General features: G+C 33.6%; 1 protein-coding gene across 5 annotated transcripts in view; it reads right to left on the bottom strand.

Annotated features, from left to right (window-relative positions):
• Positions 1-26,323, bottom strand: part of LOC105220131 (GTP-binding protein Di-Ras2-like) — a 44,516-nt gene extending 18,193 nt beyond the window's left edge. Inside the window, exons 1-8 of one of the 5 annotated variants that reach the window (XM_054233198.1) lie at positions 26,216-26,323; positions 25,932-26,151; positions 25,512-25,733; positions 25,125-25,440; positions 24,640-25,052; positions 21,848-22,915; positions 11,474-11,641; positions 8,055-8,164 (exon numbers count right to left, since the gene is read on the bottom strand). In XM_054233198.1, the coding sequence (XP_054089173.1) occupies positions 8,055-8,164; positions 11,474-11,641; positions 21,848-22,012 (443 nt within the window). In that variant the 5' untranslated portion in view covers positions 22,013-22,915; positions 24,640-25,052; positions 25,125-25,440; ... (1 more) ...; positions 25,932-26,151; positions 26,216-26,323. Of the gene's footprint in view, positions 1-8,054; positions 8,165-11,473; positions 11,642-21,302; positions 21,697-21,847; positions 22,916-24,639; positions 25,053-25,124; positions 25,441-25,511; positions 25,734-25,931 lie in introns of those variants that run through there. The other 4 variants (XM_054233200.1, XM_054233199.1, XM_054233201.1 and 1 more) reach the window with 4 other exon arrangements.
• Positions 26,324-26,887: the final 564 nt, after the last annotated feature.

Genomic DNA, 26,887 nt, shown 5'->3' with positions numbered 1-26,887 from the left:
GGGTTGAATGTGGGGGTTGGATGGGGGAAACTATATGGGAGCTATAGGACCAAGTAGTCCGAAGAGGCCATTTTTTTTACTATTTATTTAAAATAATTTTCTAGATTTTTGGTGAAAATTTCAAAGCGATATCTCAACCGGAAGTATTTATGACCGCACCTTCATACAAGCCGAATCACTGTGCAGTGCTGACAGTATTTTAGAAGCTTCGAATATTTTCAACCCAATTAATATTTTGACGCTTTTTTTTAATTTTTTTCGCAAACAAAAGAGCACACCCCAACTCAGCATAGATGAGTGAGTGAAGTTTTTTTTATTTTTGTTATTTCAATATTTCATTTTCATTCGTTTGAGTGTTCGTGTTCGCTGATCTGTATGTGCGATTTTTTCACACTTTGTTTTTATCGTTGTTGCTTTTTTATTTTTGTCATTTTGTTATGTGTTGTTGTTTTTTATCCAACATGTCACACATGAGCAACAAAGTGTCAGCAGGGACGCTACAATTACCAAGCGTTTCAACGTCAAAAAGCATACTTCGCAAAGCAAAACAATAGCGCAAGACAAAGGAACCGTGTGTGCGTGTTTGTTGTTGTATTTTTCGTATGCTGCGCAAGCGTTTCTTTTTTAAATCTACCAGCTATTAAAAGGGCTGTTTTTTTATAGAAAATTCAATAAGTTTTTGTTTGCCTCAGCAAAATGGTTTACATTGTTGCTTTACTTGTTCATTTAATTATTTTCTTGCAGTTGAGTTGGGTGAAAAGTAATTTTCACAAGTATCAAATCTCGGTGTCTCGTCACGTTTCTACACCTGTGTTTTTCCCCGTTTTGAATTCCTTATTTCACCATTTTCTGGGGAGAGATTAAAACTAAGTAAGAAGAAGATAAATTAATTTTGGATATTTTTGGGTTGGGTAAAGTGAGGCAGCGCCAAATTTGTAGTTAATTTTTTTTATTTTTTTTAAATTAATTTTTTTTTTAACATATATTTAAGTGGATTACTTAGACTTCAGTCTATAAATTGGCATTGCATTATTTAAGTTTTTAGTCTATGTGTTTTAAGAAGCCTTCATTTAAAAAATATGGTTGTTATCATGAAAATTTTTCTTAACTCTAACTTAGGAAATCCTTCCCGTATTTATTATTACTTTTTATGACTTTCTGAAGGACTCAAATATGGATCTACTGGGTCTTGGAGTTGGATCGATATCCAGCATTCCTGGAGATGGAAAAAGAAATAGTTAGAGCTCTTAATTATAAAGAGAATTAAAAATCATTGTGGCATTATTTTAACAACTGAAACAGCTATAGAGACATACAGGCGAATCTATAATGTAGTACAGTTAATGATCTGAAATTAATGAGAATGTAAATATTGTTGGAATTAGTTGAATTAGCTCGAAGGCGATTTGGCTTTTGAGTGTTGTACATATGGTTTTCCACACCAAGAGCATTTTAACTATAGCTAAAATTAATTTATACAAAAATATTTATGTAACCCTTATTTCATATTTTATTATTTGCTTTCAATTTGACTCTTTCATGTAGAACACAAGAGCTATAGTAAGACCGAGGGAGAGAATGCGATAACGGCCGTTATGCAGGTGAAAATGGTGCGCGTCGCGCTCTCGTCATCACCGCCACAGACAAAAGACCGCATTGAAAACACACCCACATATCCATAGATATAAATATAAATATGCAAGGACACATTGTGTGCTTGCCGCACGCGAAGCGATCGTTTGTAAGCGGCAATTTGAGCCGAAAATTTATTGTAAAATTGCCGCATGCAAGCCGTTATGGCGGTGTCACTAGCAGCGCCATTTGCCACCGCCGAGGCATTAACTTTGATGTCGGCTCGGCACCGTGTAGAGAGTTGAGTTTAAAAAAATTGAAACGCTTTGTGGTAGATTGCATTGCTGTTGTTTTGATTGTATTTACCGTTATGTGCAAATATATTTATGTGGGTCTTTCTTGAAAGGTTTCTGTTGAACCACATGTTACCTGTAACGTGGCAAAATCTCTTTTAATTACCTACATGTATACAGGGTACCGCATTTTGGCTTTCGATTTGAGGCATTGTAATTGAAGCCCAGTTTATTTAGAGACTGTTTTTTTTCACCGGTTGTGAGAGTTTTGATAGGTTTGGCCGATGTTTTTTCTTAATGGTGCTACCATATTTAATAATAAAATTTTATAGAAAATAAGCATCGACTGTGAAACGCAAACGACTACTCAGTATGCAACAATGCTTAGTTTAGATTTTATTTGGGCAGAACTTAAGCACGAACTGTGAAACCGGGCATTAAATTTTAAGAAGAGAGAAAAATGAGGCTTCTAGTACAAGTGAATCTAACTGAGGGCTTTCTAAATAGAAAACTGGCATTTAAGATGTATAACTACAGAGATAAAGTGAATACTACTGATGGATTAAAGGGATATATGGAATCAGTTAAAGGAGGGAGCTATAGCCGGTATTTGATTGGATGACATAATAATCTGAGCAATATTTCGGACACCCAAATTAATGGGGAATCTAAGTGCGCTTGGATTATTTTTAAACAATGAAGACGAGTTCTTTCTGCACGAACTGATCTTCGATCGCATTGAATATATCAATGACCACTAAGACAAGACCGATAAAATATTATTGAGAGAAAATGTGAAGATAATGTCTTAAAATAAAATTCATAAAAATTTCTGAAGATATTCTTATCGATTTACCCTCTATATTCGTTCATATAAATACATGTCCGAAAAAGTACATTCGTGTTATGTAGGATAAAAATGCAATCAAGCCGCATACAACTCTGCGGTCAGTGGTTAATCGTTTATTAAGAGCACACATACATATAAATATGTTCACATATGTAAGCTTTCATACATGCTTCATATGCATAACATGCATACTGGTCCATGTGGGAGCTGTTAGCATGTTGCAATCTACCGGCATTGTTATACCTTAAATTTACTGTTATTGTTGTGCTTGCAGTTTTTATTATTCTCACATCAATTTGGTTTTATATCTGCGGACACCGCGGACATGGTAGCCGTTAATAAACAGACTTGCGCTTTTGACTTTCACTTTCACCACCACTAGTAGTATTAGTTTAATTGGCTTAGTTTATGTCATTTTGAAAATTGAGGCAGATAATAGTATCATAAATTTCAGAGAATTTTGGAAATCTTATAATTCAACTAGCAGAACCGGCCACGCGTTGCGGTGGCTGAGTGATTCAAGAAGGATTTGAAAGACAAAATTTAACACAAATTAACATAACATTTTTATAACTTCTTAATATATTTGGAGTTGTACTCGCATGTTTTTTGTCAGTCTGAGTGTTTCAACATTTCTCTATAAAATTGGTTGTTTTAGACATGCTTTAACTTCATCTGCAAAAGTAGAGGAAATCACCAGATAGTAATAAAATAGTACCACCGAAAAGTCTGTCACTATTGTATAAATCCTGCATAGTCCTATTTAATGCTTATGAGCCATACATAGTGCACTCATCCCAAATTATGATCGCAGTGCATTTGGATTGTTATGAATATCTATGATATCTATGATGCAACTTCTAAAGCAATTTTATGTTGTGATCGTAGTTTCACTATATCACTAATTACTATGTCTGCAGCTGGGCGATCAGAAGATGGAATACCATAATGACTAAGTGCTGAACTTGAGATCATAATACATAAATCTTCCATCATTACTAATGCTTCGTTATACATATCTTGATTGAAGTCTAAATTTGTAGAGTGGTTTATTTGTTTATGTCGGTAGGGTATATCTTCAGTCATGTAGTTCTTATATTTTTCCCACAATGTAGATGACTGTATTGGAAAACATGACGTCAAAATAATGGCAAATATTTGACGAATATTACTCGACGAGGACGTTAAAGCAGCATCAGCAAGTGTCAGATCCCAATGGCTGTCATCTTCACACAGACACAGTTGCAACGACATACATCAACAATCATACAAGAGATTGGTCCAGGAACATTTACCAACAATAAACGCAGAAAAAAGCATTCACGTTGTTTTGGATGTACAGTATAAAGTCGTCCCAGTGTCTTAGCTTTAAATATGCCTGCCATTGCAGGATGTCGTTCTCCCTTTTTACGTGGTTCCCATTTTTTAGCTCACGTGTTGAATGTAAACTAGCATGGAATATCAATGTATGTATAATAGTGTTTTTGCGAATTGACTATACATATCAGTTTTTTGACAAAGTGAAAAATTCGGTTAGTGTCGTTTTTGGTGGTTCACATGTTCTTTGGAGAATATTTTCTTCCGTGAAATACACATTTTGTCCATTTTCATCATTTTCGTCTATATTTTGTACTCCAAATACGGCCAAATCACTGCCCTTATTAACGTACTTGCAAATATACTTGATGGATTTGACAGAACTGCAAAGTTCAACATTAATATGAGCCTTGTAAGTTTTGGAGAGTAGTGGTGAGTATGGTACTACCCATAGATTGTCAATTTATAATTGGTTAGAAATTGAAGTTCTCATTTTATATGTATGACCACCAATATCAGCGTTTCTGCGGCGATACAATGGATAACCATCAATAATAACTATCCCATCATCTAATTTGGACCAAATTACATGTATATGCCAACTTTCATAAATATCAGTTGACTCGTTTTTGAGTTCATTCGGAACATACACACGGACACTGGATTTTTATATATTAAGATTTTGAACACAAAATGTAGAGCTCAGAATTAATTGATGAATGAGCTTACATACTTGGAAGATAATGTACGTTGTGGAAGACAAAAACGCAAAGAGGCGCAGAGAAGACTGTTTTAAATGTTACTGTCTTTTTTTTTAATGGGACTTTAATTCATCTTATTTGGTTTGTCAGCAATTTATAATATTCTACGAAAAGGTTGTAACCTATTTAAAAATTGGAAAACATTTTAGTTCTTTGATAAAATAAATTATATATTATGATATTTACAGCCGGTTTCATGAAACAAATTTAAGTGAAAAATAATTAATTTCAGTTTCACAATTTGATTTAATTTTTATTTAAATGGTCACGCTTTGCCATTTAAATATTATTTAAATACTGTCATATGTAACCATGGTTACGCTTTTCTATCAGCTGAATTCCCATTTGTTTACCATTTTGACATAGAAATACAATTTATTTGTTTACATAATCAGCTGTTATTCTTACTAACATCCCTAATTTTTTGAATGCCAAATGTTAATAATGATGAAACGCAGGAAACTTAAGTGCAAAGTTAAATAATAATTAAAATTAAAAATAAATGGAACTTAATTTTTGATTAAAAATTTTCGTGAAACCGGCTGTTAATGAGTTATATTTTTGAGAAATTAATGAAATATACATCATTAGTATCTCTACTTCTTCTGAAGTCATATCGTTCCACAAGCAAATTTATTTAATTTTAATTTAGGATAATATTTAATTTTAAAACTTTAAAAGTTTTTGAAGCAGCCATTCATTGAATATTTGTAACCATATGGAAATGATTATATAGTGAGTTTTAAGGACCCAATTTAAAAATAATTATATTTATATTCCAAAGTAAGTAGCTGTCTAGCTAGCTAGAAGTGAAGACAATAATTATACTATTATATACATATGTGCTAAAAATAATACTTTAATTAGAAGGTTTTAGTAATGTCCACGGTTTTGCTCATTCTATGTTCATTTTTATACTATAGATTAGCATACCCGGCCACACGTTTTTGTGGCTAAGGTAAACTATACATTAAATTAGTAAATCTTTCAATGCAGAGAAAAAATTCTTACGCATAAAGACGAAAACGTTATAGTCGATAAATTTTAAAATGATTGATAGACATTATTAAGGATCTGTGTTAAGCGTAAATCATCATAATTTGAATCGGCTGATTTTCGTTATTCTATTGGACTTTATTTCAAATTGTGTGTAAAAAAATTACATCAATAAATTGCCAGAGTATAAAATGTTCGGTTGCTTTTCCCTACTTTTTACAAATTGTTTTGGGCTATCGACACAGCCTTACACAATTGAACAATGATAAAAATATTTTAACAAAGCAACAATGACAACTTTCAAAATATTATTATTTTTTGTTTTTTGTTTTTATAATTTTGTTATCAATTCAAATAAAATCATCTTTTGGTTATCTTCCTCACAACTTTTCGATATATACTTACTTTCTAATCCTTCCCTGGCCTTCCATAAATATTTCAAAACTAAAATTAGCCAGATCGGTTCGGCCCTTCTCGACTGTTTTTGAGACTAACGACACAAATTGTTTGTATGGGTGGTGGTGAATTTAAGACTTTTTCAGGCAATTTTTCTAATTTTTCTCTCTGTAAGAACCTCCCGGTACCTCTAAAAACTTTCTAAACAAAGAATTTGCGAAATCGGTGCAGTGGTTCTCGAGCGCTTAGCAACACATTTTGCGATTCATTTTTATATTATAGATTCAATAGGCCTCTTCCTGACCACGTTTTAGGAGCTGAGAGAGATAATGACCAAATCCAAGACCGGCCAAACTTTAAGTATACAACATAATTTGAATATTTATTTGCGTTAAGCGCGTTGAAGTCGGCGAGGGATTCATTGAATACCACATTTATAGGGATGGACATTTAATTGTTAAGAATAAATTCTTGGTTTTATAAAATGTTGAGGGATGTTGTTAACAAATAGTCCATGTCCATTGTATCGCAAAATACTATAAATATGTTATTATCATTCGGAATACCCAATTTAAGTTTTAAATGTTTATTGCCGAACAAACGCAAATTCCTCCATTCTATTTGCAATCAAACCACAAAAAAAAAAAAAATTACAACTGAAATAGAAAAGCAGCGCGACGCATGAAGGCGGATAAAATATGACCCCTTGTTGATCTTGTAAATTTCCAGTTGGTATGCACTTGCACCATTATATGCCAACTGGGCATTGCAAATAGCTTTCGTAACTACATACATATACCACAATCTGAACAAAAGCAACTACTTGTACTTTAGCAGCGCAGTAATGACTTTTGCGGTTGTTTGCTTCGCCGATTTCATGAACCGCTCATTTCTAACATGAACGTGTATGTGTGTATTTGTATATTATTTTACTTCACCATTTTATTCCTTAGCAGCCTTTTTGTTTTCATTTTAATTTTATTTTGGGGAATTGCCACCACATTGTTGTTGCCACATTTAAACGGTCACAGTTACACAGATTGTTTACGTTTTCTTTTTTCGCATTTGGAAACTAGTTGCGCGCTCATTGAAGATAGAGAAAGAAGAGAGAGTGCGGGTGCTTCGTGTAGTGGAAACCGTCATTTTCGATTTGCTGCAATAATTACGAGATTGCATTGTATTACTTTGTTCCGCCAAAAAAATTTGTGTACGGTTTAATTTAGAGAGTGTAGAATTTAAAAATTTTCTAACTATAATGCACTACCAATGATCGACCTAAGAACCGGTGTAAATATCAACGACTAGTGATTAAGTCTATTACGTATTTGAGGACCAGAGAACCAGGACAAGGTGTATGGCGAACCATTGTTTCTTAAGAGAGTGAATTTGATGCCAAATTAGTTTTCGCCATTTTTTGTAGATTTTTTAAAACAAACAACCTCAGGAACCACTCTGTGTATGTAATACGCACGCACCTAAGCTTTTACCTCGGTTATATCGTTATGCTTAATCAAGCATATTAACTGTTATCGATTGCAATATACTTGTTTGTTTCATCAATTTGCATAATTGTCTGCCACAATGCGTTCGCTTCAAATTGGTGTGTACGAATAAACGAATTTATATTTTATCTATATAGAAATGTTCCTACCGTTTTTGTACCTCTAAATACACACACACATCCAGTAGTAATATGAGTGCAAACCGTTATGAGTTTACATAAATCAAACAAAGACGACGACAAAAAGAAAGCAGCAAAACAACTATGAGACACAGGAAATGATGTAAAAGGACATATACGCACTGCACACACATAAAAAAGAAGTCAAAGTTATGCAGATAAATAATTTTCAATTTGTTTGAACTCACCTTAATCGCGGCAATTCACAGTAGACCCAGTCCGTGACTTCTTCCAGTCGAACCTCCCTGTGTGTATTGGCCAAATCAGATTTATTGCCGGCGATTACAATGGGAATATCCTTTGGCGGCAAGAAAAGTAAGAGAAGTTTAAAAAATAAACGTGTTTGTAAGTAATCTAAATGACTTTGAAAATGGCTGGACTTAAATCTAATTTGTAATGGAAGTATCAGTAAAATTCACTACACTTCACTAAATTAAAGAGAACTATTTCTAGAATAGATTCAAAATGTTTATTAATGAAGGATCTACAGGTAATTATGCATAGTCTTCAGCTCAGGTCCCTGATCTTTCATGTAAGTAATGAATGTCAAAGATCTGGAGAATTTTTGTCTCGGGTGAGTACTATTCTGTTTAATGACTACACTTGCGGCGAGTATATCATATAATATATAGTATATTCATGGTACGAAATGAAAGTATTAAGGTATTGTTTTGTTAAGTAACATTTTAGAGTGCATATAACAATGCATATTGACGCAAATGCCATATAAAATACTTTAACCCTTAAAAGATATGCTTATTTCAGAATTTAATAAATGTCGATATGAATATGAATTTTACTCCATTAATTTCAGGACTTTCATACATTTATATATATATCAATGTATTCAGAGTTCATGAAGTGTAGAGCCTTGAAATCGGCAAAAAATCGTACTTGAATGATTGCAAATAGTTATTGATTACCCAACCGTCATCACTCAACTTTCTTTTGTCACTCTACTCAATCTATTTAAAGGTACTTTCTCTGCTGGTATTTGACATATACCAACATTTTCTTAATTTTTCCTCTTTCCTCTTTTCCTCTTTCAATGTTGTTAACAAATTGTTTCACTTATCACCAAATGTCCCGGCAAGCCATCATTTCGCCTTACTGTTACAAACAATCGAATATTCGTAATTAATATATACGTGTGAAAATGCAAAACATTTTTAAAACTTTTTAATGATTTTTTCACACCTGAAATATTGTATTTGTGCATGGAAGTAACTAATTAACAGTTTGAACGCAATCCAATCACCACACAAACATTATTATTGACAGTTACTTTTAGGTTATTTTTATGTTTTGATTACAAATTGTTTGCTGCTAATTTTTGATTGCTTTCTGTTGCGGAATTGCGGCAAATCCACAAACACACGCATACAAATAATTTATTTATTGCAATAGTATAAATTAAAACTTAAATAAACTATGATTACTTCATTTTGATTGAGAGTTTACAGCTTATGCTTGAATTGTAAATAAATTCAGTTCTGTGGTAATTTTCCTTTTTTCTTTATAATAACAAAATTTATTTCCAACATATTTGAAAAATGTGGAAGTGTAAAAGTTCTGAGCTAAGATATTGAAGTGTGAGGAATATATATGAATTATTATTATATATGAATATATAACTAAATGTTCACATAAATAAATAAATACATCTATACTAATATTATAAAACTGAAGAGTTTTTTGTTTGTTTGTTTGAACGCGCTAATCTCCGAAACTACTGGTTCGAATTGAATAATTATTTTTGTGTTGGATAGTCCATTTATCGAGGAAGGCTAAAAAACGGGGGAAATTATTTATCTTTGAGGGCTTCCGTTCCTTGCGCTGCGAAAGCGGTTCAAGATACACAAAAGTTATATATGAAAGAATTATTTCTCTTTTAATGATCTAAAAAAAGTCCGTGAGTACCGTTTTTGTGATAACTAATATACTATTTATGATGATTTTCGTTATTCTATTGGACTTTATGCCGAATATATGGGTCAAATTGTGTGATATCTTAATAAAACTATAGAAATAAATTGCGAGAATAAAATGCTCTGTTGCACCCAAACTTAGCCTTTCCTTATTTTTTAATAATCTTTATTTTTTAGTATTGAAATATCCGTGGAAGTACAGGGAAAAAGTAAACAAATATTGAACATTTGCTAGAAAGATAATAATAAATGAATTATATTTATATTGACAACAACGGCGGAACAGATAATATTGATTTTGGCAACAATATGAGATAAGTGCAATTCTCTAGACAGAACAATGAAAAATCTGTGGAATAATAATCGTCGCTTTGGTTGCGCAATGATACCGTTAGCTGGCGATTTTCGACAAATTCTTCCTGTTATTTCAAAATCAACAGCGGCGGATGAATTGAATGTCTCAAGTCATAGTATTTGTGGCGGTACGTGAAAACCATATGATTGACCATAAATATGCGAGTGTTCCTGCAACAGGATAGCACCACAGAAGAACTGTTAAAAATTGTAAATTGACAAATTCCAGTTGATTTTTTCAATGGTTTGATATCAATTCCACCTGGCATTTGTCAATTCACTTCAACGAAAGACGAATGTATATCTGAATACATTGGCCAAAATTATAAGTAACTACGATTGATTGAGAGCACGCGCAATTTTAGCTGTCAAAAATACCGATGTTGATGATTTAATCTATACGATTCAAGTCAAATTCAGAGAGATTTGTGTGTTGAATTTCTAAATTTTTTGGATTTGCTTGACATGCCGCCGCATCATTTACATCTTAAAGTTGGATTCGTCATTAATATGTAATTATGTCGAAACTGTGTAATTGAACCCTGATTGTGACGCAGCTATCGAATAATGTGATAGTTGCAAGAATTTTGAAAGGGACTTACAAGGGGCAGAATGCTTGATTCCACCAATTCCTCTGAGTTCCAACGATTTGCCATTTCAGTTCAAACGTGTTAGTTTCCACTGAAACTTGCATTTGCGATGTCAATCAACAGGTCACACAGACAGTTGCTGGAAATGTGTGGCATAAATCTGGAAATGCCATGTTTTTCATACAGTCAGCTATATGTGGAGTGGTCACAAGTTGAAAAACCATCATCTCTGTACATTTACGCTCCGGAACAGAAAACAAAAAATGTTGTTTATCAAGCTGCGTTACATTGAAAAATAAAAAATCGAAAATAAATGTTTTTCAATACCATCTAAATTCAACTTTCTTTCCTTTTCAAAACAAATAATTTCACGCAGGGCAACGTCTGTGGGGTCAGCTAGTATATATATATATATAAATGTGTATACATATGTATGTATAGTAAAATTAATCTGATTTGGCTAGGTTAAAGAATTCTGATTTTTTCTAAATATTGAAAAAAAGTGAATTAACTGTATTTAAAATACATAAAGCCTCAGTTCTTTCTAACATAAATTAACTTGGAAACAATAAAAGTCTATCAAAATCAATTAATACAATAAACTCTTGTCTAGAGCATAACTTGGCATGAGTTATTTAGTCAATTGCTCATATATATCGATAACTATCACTGATTTCCTTTCCAACATTCTAAAATAGCTTTTTCTATAAACAATAGAACAACTCTCAAACTCACTTCGAAGTCAGCGCGCTGCTCACGTATCTCCTCGAAACACTGTTTGACACATTGAAAACTCGACGCAGACGTGGACGCATAGACTAGCATGAAAGCGTAGGCGGTGGCAATGGACAGACGTCGCATAGCGGGAAATTGCATATCGCCGGAAGTGTCTAAAATGTCAACCTGAAAATACAAGAACACAGTTAATAAATTTTGCTTAGTAGTAATAAGGTGGAGGAAGAGATGAAGTAGTTTTGATTAATAAAGTTCTGTAAATGTAGAGTGAACAAAATTAGTAAAATAAGTTGTCTTATAAATTTGCGTATTTGAAATTTGTTCAGTTTATTATTATTTTTGTTTTTCAAACTAATTGTTTTGTAATCAAAAATTTTCATGTCAAACAAGCAAGTTGTGAATATGTTTAATTGGGTGTCACACGGCTTATGAGTAACCCTTGGTAATAGTAAAAATTAACTTGAAAACAGTTTCAAGCATATAACCGGAGACTGGAATATTTCCAAGACAACTCAAAAACCACTATTAATAATGTAGGAAATTTATTTTCATTCTCATATCAAATTCTTTAATGGACTATGTTTTCCTCCACTAAATTATTCTTCAGAATGACAACCAAGTTTGCATTAAGTCACGCAAAAACTGTTTCAAATGATACTAGAAATAAAACAAAAGCTTTCAGTCTGAACACGGCGTATAAGTAATATTCGTTAGCACTGAATAAAAAGTTGAAAGCAGGCATGGCGTATGAGTAACCTTTTCACATCGTTAAAATTTAGTAATAATTCCTAACAATAATAAGAATAAATATTTGCAACGGCAAACATTATAATAATTTAAATGTATTTATTTGAAAAGCTTCTTCACACACACACACACACGTTTCAAACACCAACAACATCTGCAATTGATAGTACATGCAAAATAATTATTTTAATTATGCAAAGAGCAAAGTCAGAGTGCTTACAAGTATTACCGCTGTTGCTGTTGCACAGCATCTTCTCTACTTCTTTCTGCATTCATTCATACTTCCATTTCACCGGCACCGCTTTGTATGCAGGCGTTTGATTGCATTTGCTCCAGGCCGAGACCTTGAAAATTGTGCAATTAATAACAATTACGTTTGCAACTAATTGCAATTATGCCAAGATTCCAAGTGATTTTAAATGACACAAAGGCATTGATTGCTCTTTACATTTGAATTACTGTTTATTTATGCATTCACACACACATACAAACCTATCACGACTGAAGTTGCAATGCATTCGTATTTGTGGTTGGCATTGAAAATTAAAATTAATTGCAATGAAATTGTGTTACGGCTATGAATGAATGCATGCAAACGGAACGACAAATAACAACAAAAACAAAACAGAAATTGATTTGCCTTCAGGTAGTTTCTTTATTGTTTTAAATTATTTTTAAGTGCATGTGGCTATTTTAAAGAAACAATTAAGCTATAGCCTTTTATTGACATTTGATAATTAGCTCTTAGGGATCTAGTCTCTTATAGCATGTTTAAACACTTCTGTTATTGTTGTAGTAGCACTAGACAAAAATTATTTTAGTGTAACGAGCGGGAGAAGACTTTCAAAGAAGTAGAGTTGGAGAATATAGCATTACGGAATACTAATGGTGTACAATAGCACAGCCAAATTAATTGATCATTTAAAATTTTGATTGAGACACTAGTTTTTAAGATTTTTATTTTGTATAGTAAATCGAACTAAATCAGTGTTTTAATCGGTTAATTGATCAATTTATTGTAAAACAACAAGAACAAAACAAGAACTTAGACACTTAGAAGTCGCGTTGGTCTTGCACCCGAACTGAAATAAAGTTATTTATTCGAGCATTTTGAGAAGTGAAAAATGTGCAAATTCATCACTTGAAGCGACATAAAGGAGACTCATACATGAACATGCAGAAGCTCATACTATATAAAAAATACTTTTACGCGTGGCGCACATGTCGTTAACCATAGCAAATATTCGACTCTCATAAAAATCCCCAATTACTCTCCTAATGTACATGCCACACACATGACGGTACCCAGATCCACATGGATACGAAATACACCCATCGAACATGCAGCACCGCGCCATTGAGCCGCTAGCCATGTGGAGCGCTTATCTCATTGGCGTTGGCACAACTACCACAGCAACGACCAAGATGAATTGTTGTTGTTCCGCTTATCGTTCTTGTTTGTGTTTTCACTTTTTCTCACTGCACGGATCATTAATCAAATTTATACACACGTTGCTTTTAACTTGACTATGCATAAATCGACTGTCACACATACGAACGCAGAGAAATATTCATGCACACCCACAATTAAAATATGTATTTACAAGGCAACTCAGCCTTTAATCCAACATGGCCGATACAGGAATGTATGTGGGTGATCTCAAAGGATTTGTTGCTGGGCATTAGCAAAGATTTGCAATGTGTAGATACAGCAATCGTCACAGTCTCTATGCATTGCGAGTATTTTTATAGTTAGATGGCGAAATAGTTTAGAAATAATGCAAATATTCTAAGGTTCTACTTTGGAACTTGTAGCATAATATAAATTAATGTAGAAGTAGAATGAATAGTATGATCGAATGTTTTCTCTAAATTATATAAAATGAGATATGTACAAGGGTTAAGGGTACTCTAAGAAAAAACTGGATCAACATCTCGTGCTACAATATGGATCGATCGTAGTATGTATGTATATGTATCTACTGTATGAATTTAGCTCCAAATAATATTATTTAAATCAGCCACTTAGTATACAAATTTTAGCATGACAATTTAGCTAACTACAGTCACAATAATATTAGACCATTGTGTAGTTACTCAAATTTGCCTTACACCATTTAGTCGTATTATTAATATAATATCTACTACCAGCGAATTGGCGAAAATCAGCAGCTGAGCACAATTCCCAATTGATATGTTATGTATATATATGTGTGTGGTGGTGTAGAGGTATGATTAATAACCCACTTTATCACACACGCTGAAGCCGAACGGCTCAATATTTGCCAGCAAGTACTATACTACACATGAGGGTGGCATAAGATATAGAAGTAAACAAATTTTTATAGAAATTATTTCTTAATGCATAATAAGAAGTTTTCTACACCCTACACAGCCTAATTAATTGATCAATTAAAATTTAGGTTGAAAAACCAGTTTTTGCCCTTCGCACTGCCGGCTACTCGATAATCGAGTTATACATTTTTGTTTTGCTTTTCATAAGAATTTGGTAAGTTTCATCAGATGGTTGCTATTTTCAGCAGCGACATCTATCGTCGTGTAGCGTATACAACAAAGAACATATATATAATTACAAATCCGGTCTTTGCCGCAGAGCTGCATTTAATTTTCAAGTCGATTAAATTACAATTAAAAATCAATGTAGATTTTGTTTTGTATGGTAACTCGATAAATTGATCAATTAGCTTCTGTGTGAAAAATCCATTATACCGACGAAGGGTCAATAATTTTGAAGGATATGTCATAGTAGTTGCCAAAATGTTGACAAATTGCTTATTAAAGCTTTATTCAGTCAATACAAGTTTTATTGTGCGAGACGAGCAACAATGAAGAGTACCAAAGTTTTCGTGCCCTTAGCCCTCATTAGTTTTGTATCCCATCTCTACTTTCGTATGTTCAACTCTACTCACTGCTAAGAGTTTATATATTTATTTGGAGTTATTGCAGGCCGTTTTTGCTTTTTTGGTTTTTACTTGAAATTCTCTATTTAATTATTTGTTATCAACCGAATTTTAATATATGTGCCACCCTAATGTAACTGATATTTCTCCTCATGAACGAGGTCATAAATTTTCATAATAAATTTTAAACTATTTTTCGCTATGCTGACATGCATATTTTATGCGAAAATTACGATGGAAATTACTGTGAGCTGGAGTAGCTCATGTGTGCATTATACTTAATTATAATGGCAAACTATAAACTGGGCGATAAATAATTAACGAATTTGTATGAAAACGGCGGAAGTCACATGCCAAAAACCGTTTATACGCATTTGTCGCGTCGAATAAAGCGGATATAATACCGTTAGGCACATATTTCCACACTTCCAATATAAATTCATGCATGTCCGCGGGCAAATCAACGTTTTCGTCCCCATTTTGCATAATATTATAGCCACAAAGGCACACATACATATATATGTATATATAAAGTACTTTCAGCCGTCAAATAATGACTTTGTGCCACTACAGACACACTTAAACCCACAAATTCCCACAGAAATAACTGCCTTAAATAAAATTAATCATTTGCCTACATCTATCTTGTTGTTGCCGTTAGACGCAGTTTTCATGTCGCTTTGTCCTTTGTCTGACTGCCGTTGCGTAAGTGATGTACACGTCGCGCGCAGCATGTCTAGCTCACTAACACACACACGCACACAAGTATATAAGTAATTATGTTGGAAATTCTTAAGACGACGAAGCTCATATCTCGCACCGCGTCGCTTGTTTAATGTTGCTCATGCGCTCCTTTGAACCGCAACGAAGAATGTGAGTTTTTATGGCATTTACATACATTACATACAAATACAACAATTATTTTACCATTTTTATACTCTCGCAACAAAGTTGCTAAGTGAGTATAATAGTTTTGTTCAGATAACGGTTGGTTGTAAGTCCTAAAACTAAACGAGTTAGATATAGGGTAATGTATACCAAATTGATCCGGGTGACGAGTACAGTTGAAATGCGGATGTCTGTCTGTCCGTCCGTCCGTGCAACCTGTAACTTGAGTAAAAATTGAGATATCTTGGTGAAACTGGGTACACGTATTTCTCGGCACCATAAGAAGTTTAAGCTCGTAGATGGGCGAAATCGGAAAACTACTCCAAGAAATTCCATTAAATTATACTATATACTAGAATAAAGTTAACACTAGTGAAGATACCGAACATGAGGACCTCAGTGCTTCTAATAAAATTTTTACCGAAAATATAAATAAGTCTCTCAGATATTTGTAAGAAGTTCAGAGGAAATATTTTCTTCTAATAATATGCCTCCGTGCCAAAAATAAGTGAAATCGGGTCATAACTTCCCTTAGCTCCCATATACATAGTATTAGAGGTTCTTTGCATAATATTATAGCCACAAAGGCACACATACATATATATGTATATATAAAGTACTTTCAGCCGTCAAATAATGACTTTGTGCCACTACAGACACACTTAAACCCACAAATTCCCACAGAAATAACTGCCTTAAATAAAATTAATCATTCGCCTACATCTATGTTGTTGTTGCCGTTAGACGCAGTTTTCATGTCGCTTTGTCCTTTGTCTAACTGCCGTTGAGTAAGTGATGTACTCGTTGCGCGCAGCATGGCTACCTCACTAACATACACACGCAAACAAGTAAAGGGTGATTTTTTAAGAGCTTGATAACTTTTTAAAAAAAAAAAACGCATAAAATCTCATCGGTTCTTTATTTGAAACGTTAGATTGGTTCATGACATTTACTTTTTGAAGATAATTTCATTTAAATGTTGACCGCGGCTGCGTCTTAGGTGGTCCATTCGGAAAGTCCAATTTTGGGCAACTTTTTCGAGCATTTCGGCCGGAATAGCCCGAATTTCTTCGGAAATGTTGTCTTCCAAAGCTGGAATAGTTGCTGGCTTATTTCTGTAGACTTTAGACTTGACGTAGCCCCACAAAAAATAGTCTAAAGGCGTTAAATCGCATGATCTTGGTGGCCAACTTACGGGTCCATTTCTTGAGATGAATTGTTCTCCGAAGTTTTCCCTCAAAATGGCCATAGAATCGCGAGCTGTGTGGCATGTAGCGCCATCTTGTTGAAACCACATGTCAACCAAGTTCAGTTCTTCCATTTTTGGCAACAAAAAGTTTGTTAGCATCGAACGATAGCGATCGCCATTCACCGTAACGTTGCGTCCAACAGCATCTTTGAAAAAATACGGTCCAATGATTCCACCAGCGTACAAACCACACCAAACAGTGCATTTTTCGGGATGCATGGGCAGTTCTTGAACGGCTTCTGGTTGCTCTTCACCCCAAATGCGGTAATTTTGCTTATTTACGTAGCCATTCAACCAGAAATGAGCCTCATCGCTGAACAAAATTTGTCGATAAACACATTTCGAACCGAACACTGATTTTGGTAATAAAATTCAATGATTTGCAAGCGTTGCTCGTTAGTAAGTCTATTCATGATGAAATGTCAAAGCATACTGAGCATCTTTCTCTTTGACACCATGTCTGAAATCCCACGTGATCTGTCAAATACTAATGCATGAAAATCCTAACCTCAAAAAAATCACCCGTTATATAAGTAATAATGTTGGAAATTCTTAAGACGACGAAGCTCATATCTCGCACCGCGTCGCTTGTTTAATGTTGCTCATGCGCTCCTTTGAACCGCAACGAAGAATGTGAGTTTTTTTGGCATTTACATACATTACATACAAATACAACAATTATTTTACTATTTTCATACTCTCGCAACAAAGTTGCTAAGTGAGTATAATAGTTTTGTCCAGATAACGGTTGGTTGTAAGTTCTAAAACTAAACGAGTTAGATATAGGGTAATGTATACCAAATTGATCCGGGTGACGAGTACAGTTGAAATCCGGATGTCTGTCTGTCCGTCCGTCCGTGCAACCTGTAAAAATTGAGATATCTTGATGAAACTGGGTACACGTATTTCTCGGCACCATAAGAAGTTTAAGCTCGTAGATGGGCGAAATCGGAAAACTACTCCAAGAAATTCCATTAAATTATACTATATACTAGAATAAAGTTAACATTAGTGAAGATACCGAACATGAGGACCTCAGTGCTTCTCATAAAATGTTTACCGAAAATATAAATAAGTCTCTCAGATATTTGTAAGAAGTTCAGAGGATATATTTTCTTCTAATAATATGCCTCCGTGCCAAAAATAAGTGAAATCGGGTCATAACTTCCATTCATTCGCATTGGCTGCGCTTCATTTAACTAACATGCGCGCGAATGTGCATTCATTTATATTTATAATATGTGTTATGAGAATGTATTCATATTAGCCGCTGACACAAATTTTCGTCTCCACAAGCGAATCAATCAAAGCGGGAAAACATTTTCTAAGATAGCCAAGAGAAGTTTTTATGTGTGACGGCGAATTATGCGAATGTGGGCGCCAATGATGTACTCATTCCTGTACTCACACCTCATGAGAATATTTTCTACGGAGAAATTAAGCGACAATTGAGAGGAAAATACAACTGTGAGGTCTCAGTGTTCAACTACTTCACGTTATCCGAACTGAGGCACCCCTCAGCAAATGTATAATTTAGGTTTGAAACTTAGTTCTAATAGTATAAATTTTAACAATCAACTGAAAATATCACACTATATAAATGTTGATTAAGCTAAATACATTTTATACAAATTAACACTATCAAGCTTATATTGTGCCACAAATTTCAATTTATGCAAATTGCCATTTATCCATGATCACACATACAAATAACTGTCAATTTACAATGTACATATGTCAGCAATTGTATTTGAATACTAATAAACACGCCTGATGGACACGAAATTATGGCGAACCAATGCGAATTGGGTGTCAATTTAAAGTAAGCGAAGCGATCAATGGGGCGAAAGTACGACAATGAGGCGCAGCAACATCCTAAATTACTGTCATTTGCGGTGAACGAACGAGGGCATAGTAAGATGACGGGAAAATACCAGTCGGTTAGTAGGAGGGGTGTGATGTTTAACCGCCGTCGCCGCCGACTAGGCTGGACACAAACGAATGAATGAAATGAATGAATGAAAACGATTTCATATTAAAACTATTTGTGGCATATGGATGCATATAATACAATTAATACCATATATTCGGGAAATTAAAAGGCCTACAATGCCAGGATTACATAAATTCCAGTGGAACAAACCATAAAAGAGATGTTGGTTGCTGTGTCTGTTTCTTCTACTGCAGAGATCTGAAATGGGTTTAAAAGCGAAATAAAGTAGGGGAACGTAGCTCAGCATAGCATAAGACTATATACTACATAAATAATATACATAAATAAAAAAATCAAATAAAAATAACTAAGCACATAACATATCATTTGCTATTAATTATTTGTGCTTTTACTCTTATTCCTCAAATGGAAAATTTTGCATGTTGACGTCTAATCACAAACAGCTGGTTGAGGATGTTGTCGTGGATGTATTTTTGGATGCATTCCTTTGTGGTAAAATTTTCTATCTCGATCTATATCTTTAAACTTATCTCGAAAAGAAAGAGTTGTAGAATTTTAAAAACACTATTTTTCAATACCAGAAAACTTACTAAAACATATTCGTAATTATTTAGTAATATCATATTATTTAGTAGAACCTGCCTAATGTAGACCCAAAATAGATGGCAAATTTACTTTTATGAAGAAACAAATTTAATGCAAACATTTAGCTTTTGAAATTTTTTAATTAATTTATTTTAAAATTAAAACCATAAAAAACAAATAAATTTCTGCGCCTCTTATAGAACTTGCTGCAAAAAGTCTAATATTATGTGATAATTCTAATTGTGAGGAATTTTAATTGTGTCAAAGGAATTTTAATGAAATTAAAGACATCCAATAACAAGGACAATAACACTCACAAATGTCAGCTGCAACGTAAGCTTACGAATATCAAACAAATCACGATTGTGTCGGGCCAAACATTATCACAATTACATTGAAATTGTTACCTAATTTAATTGTCCGCCTGACATGCGCTCATTTTGTCATTGGAAATCCGAATACCGTTACTACATATACAAAGGAAAATCTGTAGAAATCACACATAAATTACGTACTTAAGTGCAGGTATTCACATTATGTGCTTGCCCTGATGCTTCACTCAATTCAATTTTTATTACTTGTGTGTGTTATCGATTTTACGTTACCGAAATTGTGGAATTATGTGTGAATATATAATAAAACTACAAATTTATCTCTTTTTTAAATTATTCAGCTGATACCAGATTTTAGTATTTGCTTTAGGGTCGATAACACTATACGACACAATCGACATATTTTTGGGTATTGGACCAAACTATTTTTTCTGGCTGATTGAGTCATAGGTAAAAAAATTATATTCTCCGATTTTCGAAGTTAGCCTCTAAAATCGAAATATTTAGATTCTAAATTCGATAAAATTACTTAAATTATTTTTTATTAAAATATTAATTACAGATACAAAAAAATCCTAAATATAGATAAACAAATTGAATATATTGATAAATATTTGTATGAGAGTGTGTGTAATAGAGCCAATATCTACCAGCAAACTTTGTGAACTAACAACAAATGCATGTATACATGTATATGTATGTGTGTGTCTGTGCGCTATATAAAAATTTCGTGTCGAGCGTGTCATGTTAAAGATGTTTGCAGACGAAAGTTTTTGTCGTTAATTGTCTGCCAAGTGAATGTGTGTGTATGTGTGCGACAGTATATACATGTATGTATGTATATATATCTAAATCTATATGACTACGAATTTCCGGCAGAGCGCAACGTGGCGAAAAAAAATTTGAATGTTGTTACCGTCATGTTTCTGAGACTGTATGTGTGTATATTGTTGTTGTGTGTTGTGTATTGACTTCTATGTACGTAATTAAATAAGTATTCTTTGTTGCCACGGCAGTGAATAGTTGAAGCATTAGATGTGCATAGGCATAGGGTGATACCTCAAGTATACCAGACAAAACCTTATAATACAAAAACAAAAACACAACGAAAAAAAAACAAAAAAATCAACGACAAATTCAATTAAACACTAACATGTGTGTCCGCTCTCCATTTTACCTCCGCGTACATCTTTGATAGTTTAACAATTTTCTGCAGGCGAAATCTGATATAGAGTCAGCCAAAGACAATAACTACAAGTTATGCCATTAAGTGACTAAGATATTGAAGCAACAGCTCGACAATAAAGTCGAAGAAACATTCGAGTTTTCTAACTAGCAGATTGTCTCTGGTTTCTAAATTTATCACTGACACCGACTGCTGTTCTCTTGCAATTTTGATGGTTTCGCTGTTGATTCAATTTTGATTCGGAATATAAATTTTGCGACTGGTTAAACGAAGCTCTCTCATCAGCTCTGAAATGCTCCGTATCGGTCTAGAATAGATGACTATAGTCTTTGCAAAATAGCGAAAGTTCATTCTCAGCATACTGAAGAGAGAGAGAATGTTGGTTTTCACTACTTTCTTATAAATATCTTTTTAAAAACTACTAAACTATTGACGAACTTATTCATATCAATACATTAGTAACTTAAAATTGTTCTTGTAAATATGGCAAAGACACTAAATAAACTACTTACCTTCAGTATAACACCGCCCAAATCGTATTCGCGATTAAAGAGATCCTCGACCGTGGCGCGATATTTGTCTGTGTCGGTCTTGAAGAGAAAACGTTTGATGATGGATGATTTGCCCACACCAGCGCCGCCCAGGATAACCAGTCTTATGCGTTCCAAGTCAGCCATTATGAATGTGGCCGACGACGGCTGCTAAGAGACGACCAACAGCTAAAAGTTACTGATTTGTTAGTGTACCGTAATATTATTTGATCTTCTCACTTCAAACGAAGCTGAGATTACCGTTAATAATATGCTAAATCGCTCAAAGTGTGATTTTGATTCAATATGCTCGCTGGTTGATTAAAGAAAGGTAAATTTAAAGCTTTTTATGACTTCTTGGCATTTTACAAGACACTAAATGATGTACAGACTAAAAAATCACAAAAAAAAAAAAAGATTTCTGAGAATTTTCTGATGAAAATCCTACACTAACACTAAAACGATTGCTTTAATATATTTAATGAGCTTTCACCGCGTTCTTCATTTATGTTTCTTAATTTATATTTAACACTTTCTCGTTACTTCCTGTAATCATTACTCAGCATTGAAGAAAAAGAGTGAGAGTGGACGTGCGGAGGTGTTACGTATGCTCGTAAATTCAATTAGGCTTTCGCTTCCGATTTATTTACGTTTCCGTTATATGCCTGCGTACTTTTTGCGCCAACAAATGTTCTATTTGTGTACACTTGTTGTTGTTGTAGGAGTTTGTCAATTACCAGTCCGGCACTCTATTTATATATTGTGCCCGCACCACATGCTGTCAGCGCCGTCTCTCAACCTCTCTTCTTCTTTTCACACTAGCAATAAGTGCCTTCTTTTATACGCAGACGTTGTGGGTGGTCCCTCTTTTTTCTGAATTATTTATTTGTTACTTATTTGATGTATTGGCTCACATTAGTCTCGTATTTTAATGATTACAACAAATTCGCTTGTCTTTCGCCATTTGATAATGTCCTTAAATGATGCTCAAATGTCTGTTGTTGTTATTAATCTCTTAACTTTATGTTATTGTGTATCTTGAAGAATGAGCTGGAAAGATAAATTATAAGAAAATAGTAAGTAAATCTCTTATAGAAATTGATGGCGGAGGAAATAAGTTAGAGGAGTTAGCAGAAACAAGCTGTGTGTTAGATATTGTTTTGTATCATTAATAAGAGTTCCTCCCAACTGTGTTAAGAGAAGCCTGACTTTAAAGCCAACCAAAATACTCTGTATTCATTTTGAGTTCATTTTTATAAATCTAGCTTTTTTACGCAAGGTTTTAAGCTGAATTTTGAGTTATCCTTATTTGGTTCTATTCTCTCAGAGATTTTAGTTGAAATATACTAAAGTATAAGAGATCTTATAATCATCGCGGTATAAAAAAACAACAAATAATATTATTATCTTTTCCTACTAATTAAATTTACTTTATGTAAGTTCAAGTTGTCTGGGAGGCATTCTAGCTAACAGTTACATTGTGGCTGTGAATATACATATATTTTAGTTTAACTATGAGAACTCCTATGAGTGTATACATACTTACTTATATGGTGTACATGTAAAGGTAAATGAGATTAATGTAAGACCATGTATTTGCATAACTCTTTCGTCTTTGCCCGCAGGAGTTTGAAATTAACACATCCACACATTCATACACACTCAACTGATAATTAAATGTGCGCCCAACATGAGGCTGAGAGCTATTATATCTGTGTACACATAGTATAAGGATGTACATTACTCTATTATAATGGCAAATATTTGTCTTTAATCAATTTAATGAATTGACTGACAGTCTCAGACTGTGTGAAGGATTCTGATTAAATATGTATAGACAAATATCAGTAAATATGGAGTATGCAAATACAACATCTATTTGATGGGTATCTAGTTTTGATTGTGTTTTCATTTCAATATTAAACTCGATATTTTAGTATTAAACTCGAGTTTAATAACAATCACGTTCATTAAATACCAAAAAAACAAAAAGCTAGAAATGCTCGCATGGTCTGCCACTCTGTACTCTTCAACTCCGACTTTAAAGGCTTATATCATTCAATATTAGAGTACAAATCTTTGTAAAAAATCTTTAGTAATAATACTCCCAAATTATGGAAATAGTTTCCCTAGCAAATAATGGCGTCAAAACACTCTCTAATTAAACATTTAATTACAGTATAAATAATGATTTAAGGAATCGCTTAGTAAATATGTTTATTTATTTCCTATATATTCCCACAAATGTAAATAAATTCACTATAGCTGAAATATAAAAAAAATATAGCGGTTATTTGTGAACATATTAATGTCAACTAATTATGCAATTAACGTCAATTGTTTATAGTTCATATAATCGCAATAAATTAGAAAATATTATTGATATTTATTAGCTTTTTATCGAGTTTGCTCATTGCGTACAGTATTACGGAAATATTTGAAATAGTTACTAAAAATCATTAAATTGAAGATGGCGAAGTGGGTTAGAAAATAATCCAAATAATTTTACAAAAATCAAAAATCGTTTAAATTTCATAACTTAAATTTGCACACATTAAAAAGCATACACTGCCAAAATGAATAGGAATGTTTAACTGTCATAACCTTAGCCCTTAGCATGTTGTATATGTACATAAGTATATATTTCGGATTTAAAATGTGAGCATCGATGCATAAATAGAGTTGCAGCAATAGTAAATAGCTATTGGCAAGTAATATTGGAAAGATTTCAAAATATAAATATACACACATATGTGAATGTAAGCAAAACTTACAATTTCAGATACTCCCAGCAGCACAATGGTTGTTACATAATGGGCCAGTTGCTTTTCATGTAAATGTGAATATATATTCATATGTACCATGCACAAAATACGATTACCACAGAACCAGCACTAGCTTTTTTAAAGACAGCACTAACTTAAAACCTGTCCACTTTCACACGGAGATGTCATTGACGGTGGGAATTATTGTCCATTGCATTGCTTTGGAACAAAAAAAATGCCGATGAGACCGTAACCGTCGATAGAGCCCGTTATCGCGCCATGATAACCGACTATTTGATCCTGAAATTGAAGATCGTGATTTCGACACATCGCATCAATCAATGAATTTAGTGAGAGAGCACTTCGTTGATCGTTTAGCCGGTCGTTTTCCATTAAATTTGAAGTTTCTGGTTTTTTTTTCACTAAAAAAGTAGGGAGTCGATCACACTTTATATGTAAGTATGTAATAACATTGAATACTAAAGCAAACTTACACCCATTTATAAACATTCACACACACAAACATACAAATGTAATTTGAAGCCAACGACATAAGTGCTGTCTGTCCGAGATGATGGTGGCAACTCACCACTCCTTCAAGTTGTCTAATCTTCACTGAAAGTTTTGAGCACTTTGCTGCGCTTACAGTTGTTAGCAAATATGTGTTTGTGTGTGCGTATGTGTGATATGTAAATGTTTTTGTGTTAATATTTGACAGTGTAGAATTTCACCTGCATTCTCATGCATATTTTATATAAACATATATATTCATATGTACATTGTACACATGTACTCATATCCGCAATTCAGCTGAAAGTAAATAAAATTTATATTGTAATACATATTATGGGAGTAGTAAATTTTGAAAATCCTGCCCTTACTTCAATACGGGTTAGGAAGTGCTTTTTCTCTAGCGTTTCAATGAAATTTTTAAATTTTTTGAACACTTCATCGTCTCTTTTTTTTTTTTGCAGCATGACAACCTTATATTTGGAACGTTGCACTATCGACAGTTACTCAGCACATGAAGCTTGAAGTTATGTATATACTAGAGATCCGCCCTGGCTTCGCACGGGTGCAATGCTGATACTAAATTAAATACACTACAGAAAAACTATGAACGTTGTATATGAAAACATAGCGGCCCGCTCCGACTTTGCACGGGCATAAAATATATATGCCTATGTTACTCAATGAAAACATGATTAAAATCGATCTAGTATTTTTGATTCATTCATTACTGCCCTTGGCCTGCACGCATTAAATTTGGAGTAAAACAATTCCTCTTTCCCTATACTTACTATGAAGATTTCCTGCTATCTTTGGAATATCTAAATTCACCAATCGTGTAGACTCTGCCAAGAGCATCCGCTTTTTTTACTCCGGGGAAACCATCAACCGCAGCACCTTGTTTTCGCCGTTGAAAAGTTTTAGAACTCTGGTTCCATGTATAGTAACTTGGAACTCTGTCATATGTCAGTGTTTTCGTGAAATCATCTTGAGCACTTAACTTAAAAAATGCTGTCAATGTTGTATCCCGCGGATTATTAACAACTTCTTGTAACAAACCAAAGCGGTACATTACCTTGAAAAAATAAATTCTGACAAATTTCTTATTTTTCTTTATTTTTATTTATTTTTGATAAGTCATTTTGACAAAATATTTTGAAAAGCTTTTGTATATGAGCTCTCTCCTAGGTTTCAAACCTATTTTCAGCTGTGAAATACCACAAAAAAAAATGCTGATATTGTTACCAGCAAAATACTACATTGCTCACATATAGTACGTTTATGCTTTATTTCTACACGGTTATATTCTACATGGGTAAAGCCTATAAGCATAAACGGCAAATACTCTACTCGAGGTAAATTCTGAATTGAATTAAATTGAGGGCTGCCACGTTTTATAAATATGTCCGAATTTTCGAGATATACGGGTGTGCGGCATAAATCTGTTGAAGAAGAAGTTGAAGGAGAAGTTGAAGGAGAAGTGTTCGGGCAGATATGCACGAGCAAAACCGACCACTGACCGATCCAAAAAAACCGGATTTTCTATGAAAACCGACTACCCACTCGTCGAAGTTTTTGCAAATAACCGGTTTTCGCTACACCATCCGACTACTCACAGGGCCACAGGTGTGCCACAAAAAAACCGGTGCCAAAAAGTAACCAATTACCGGTTACTTTAGTACTACACAGTACCAGGCGTTTACCGCAAAAATTCGGCAGTAAGTGGGGTAGGGGTTTTTAGCGAAAA

This window comes from Zeugodacus cucurbitae, chromosome 6 (genome assembly GCF_028554725.1).
Source record: "Zeugodacus cucurbitae isolate PBARC_wt_2022May chromosome 6, idZeuCucr1.2, whole genome shotgun sequence".
Taxonomy (NCBI): domain Eukaryota; kingdom Metazoa; phylum Arthropoda; class Insecta; order Diptera; family Tephritidae; genus Zeugodacus; species Zeugodacus cucurbitae.
Note: the sequence above shows the minus strand (reverse complement) of the source record. Positions and strands in the feature narration are given on the sequence as shown.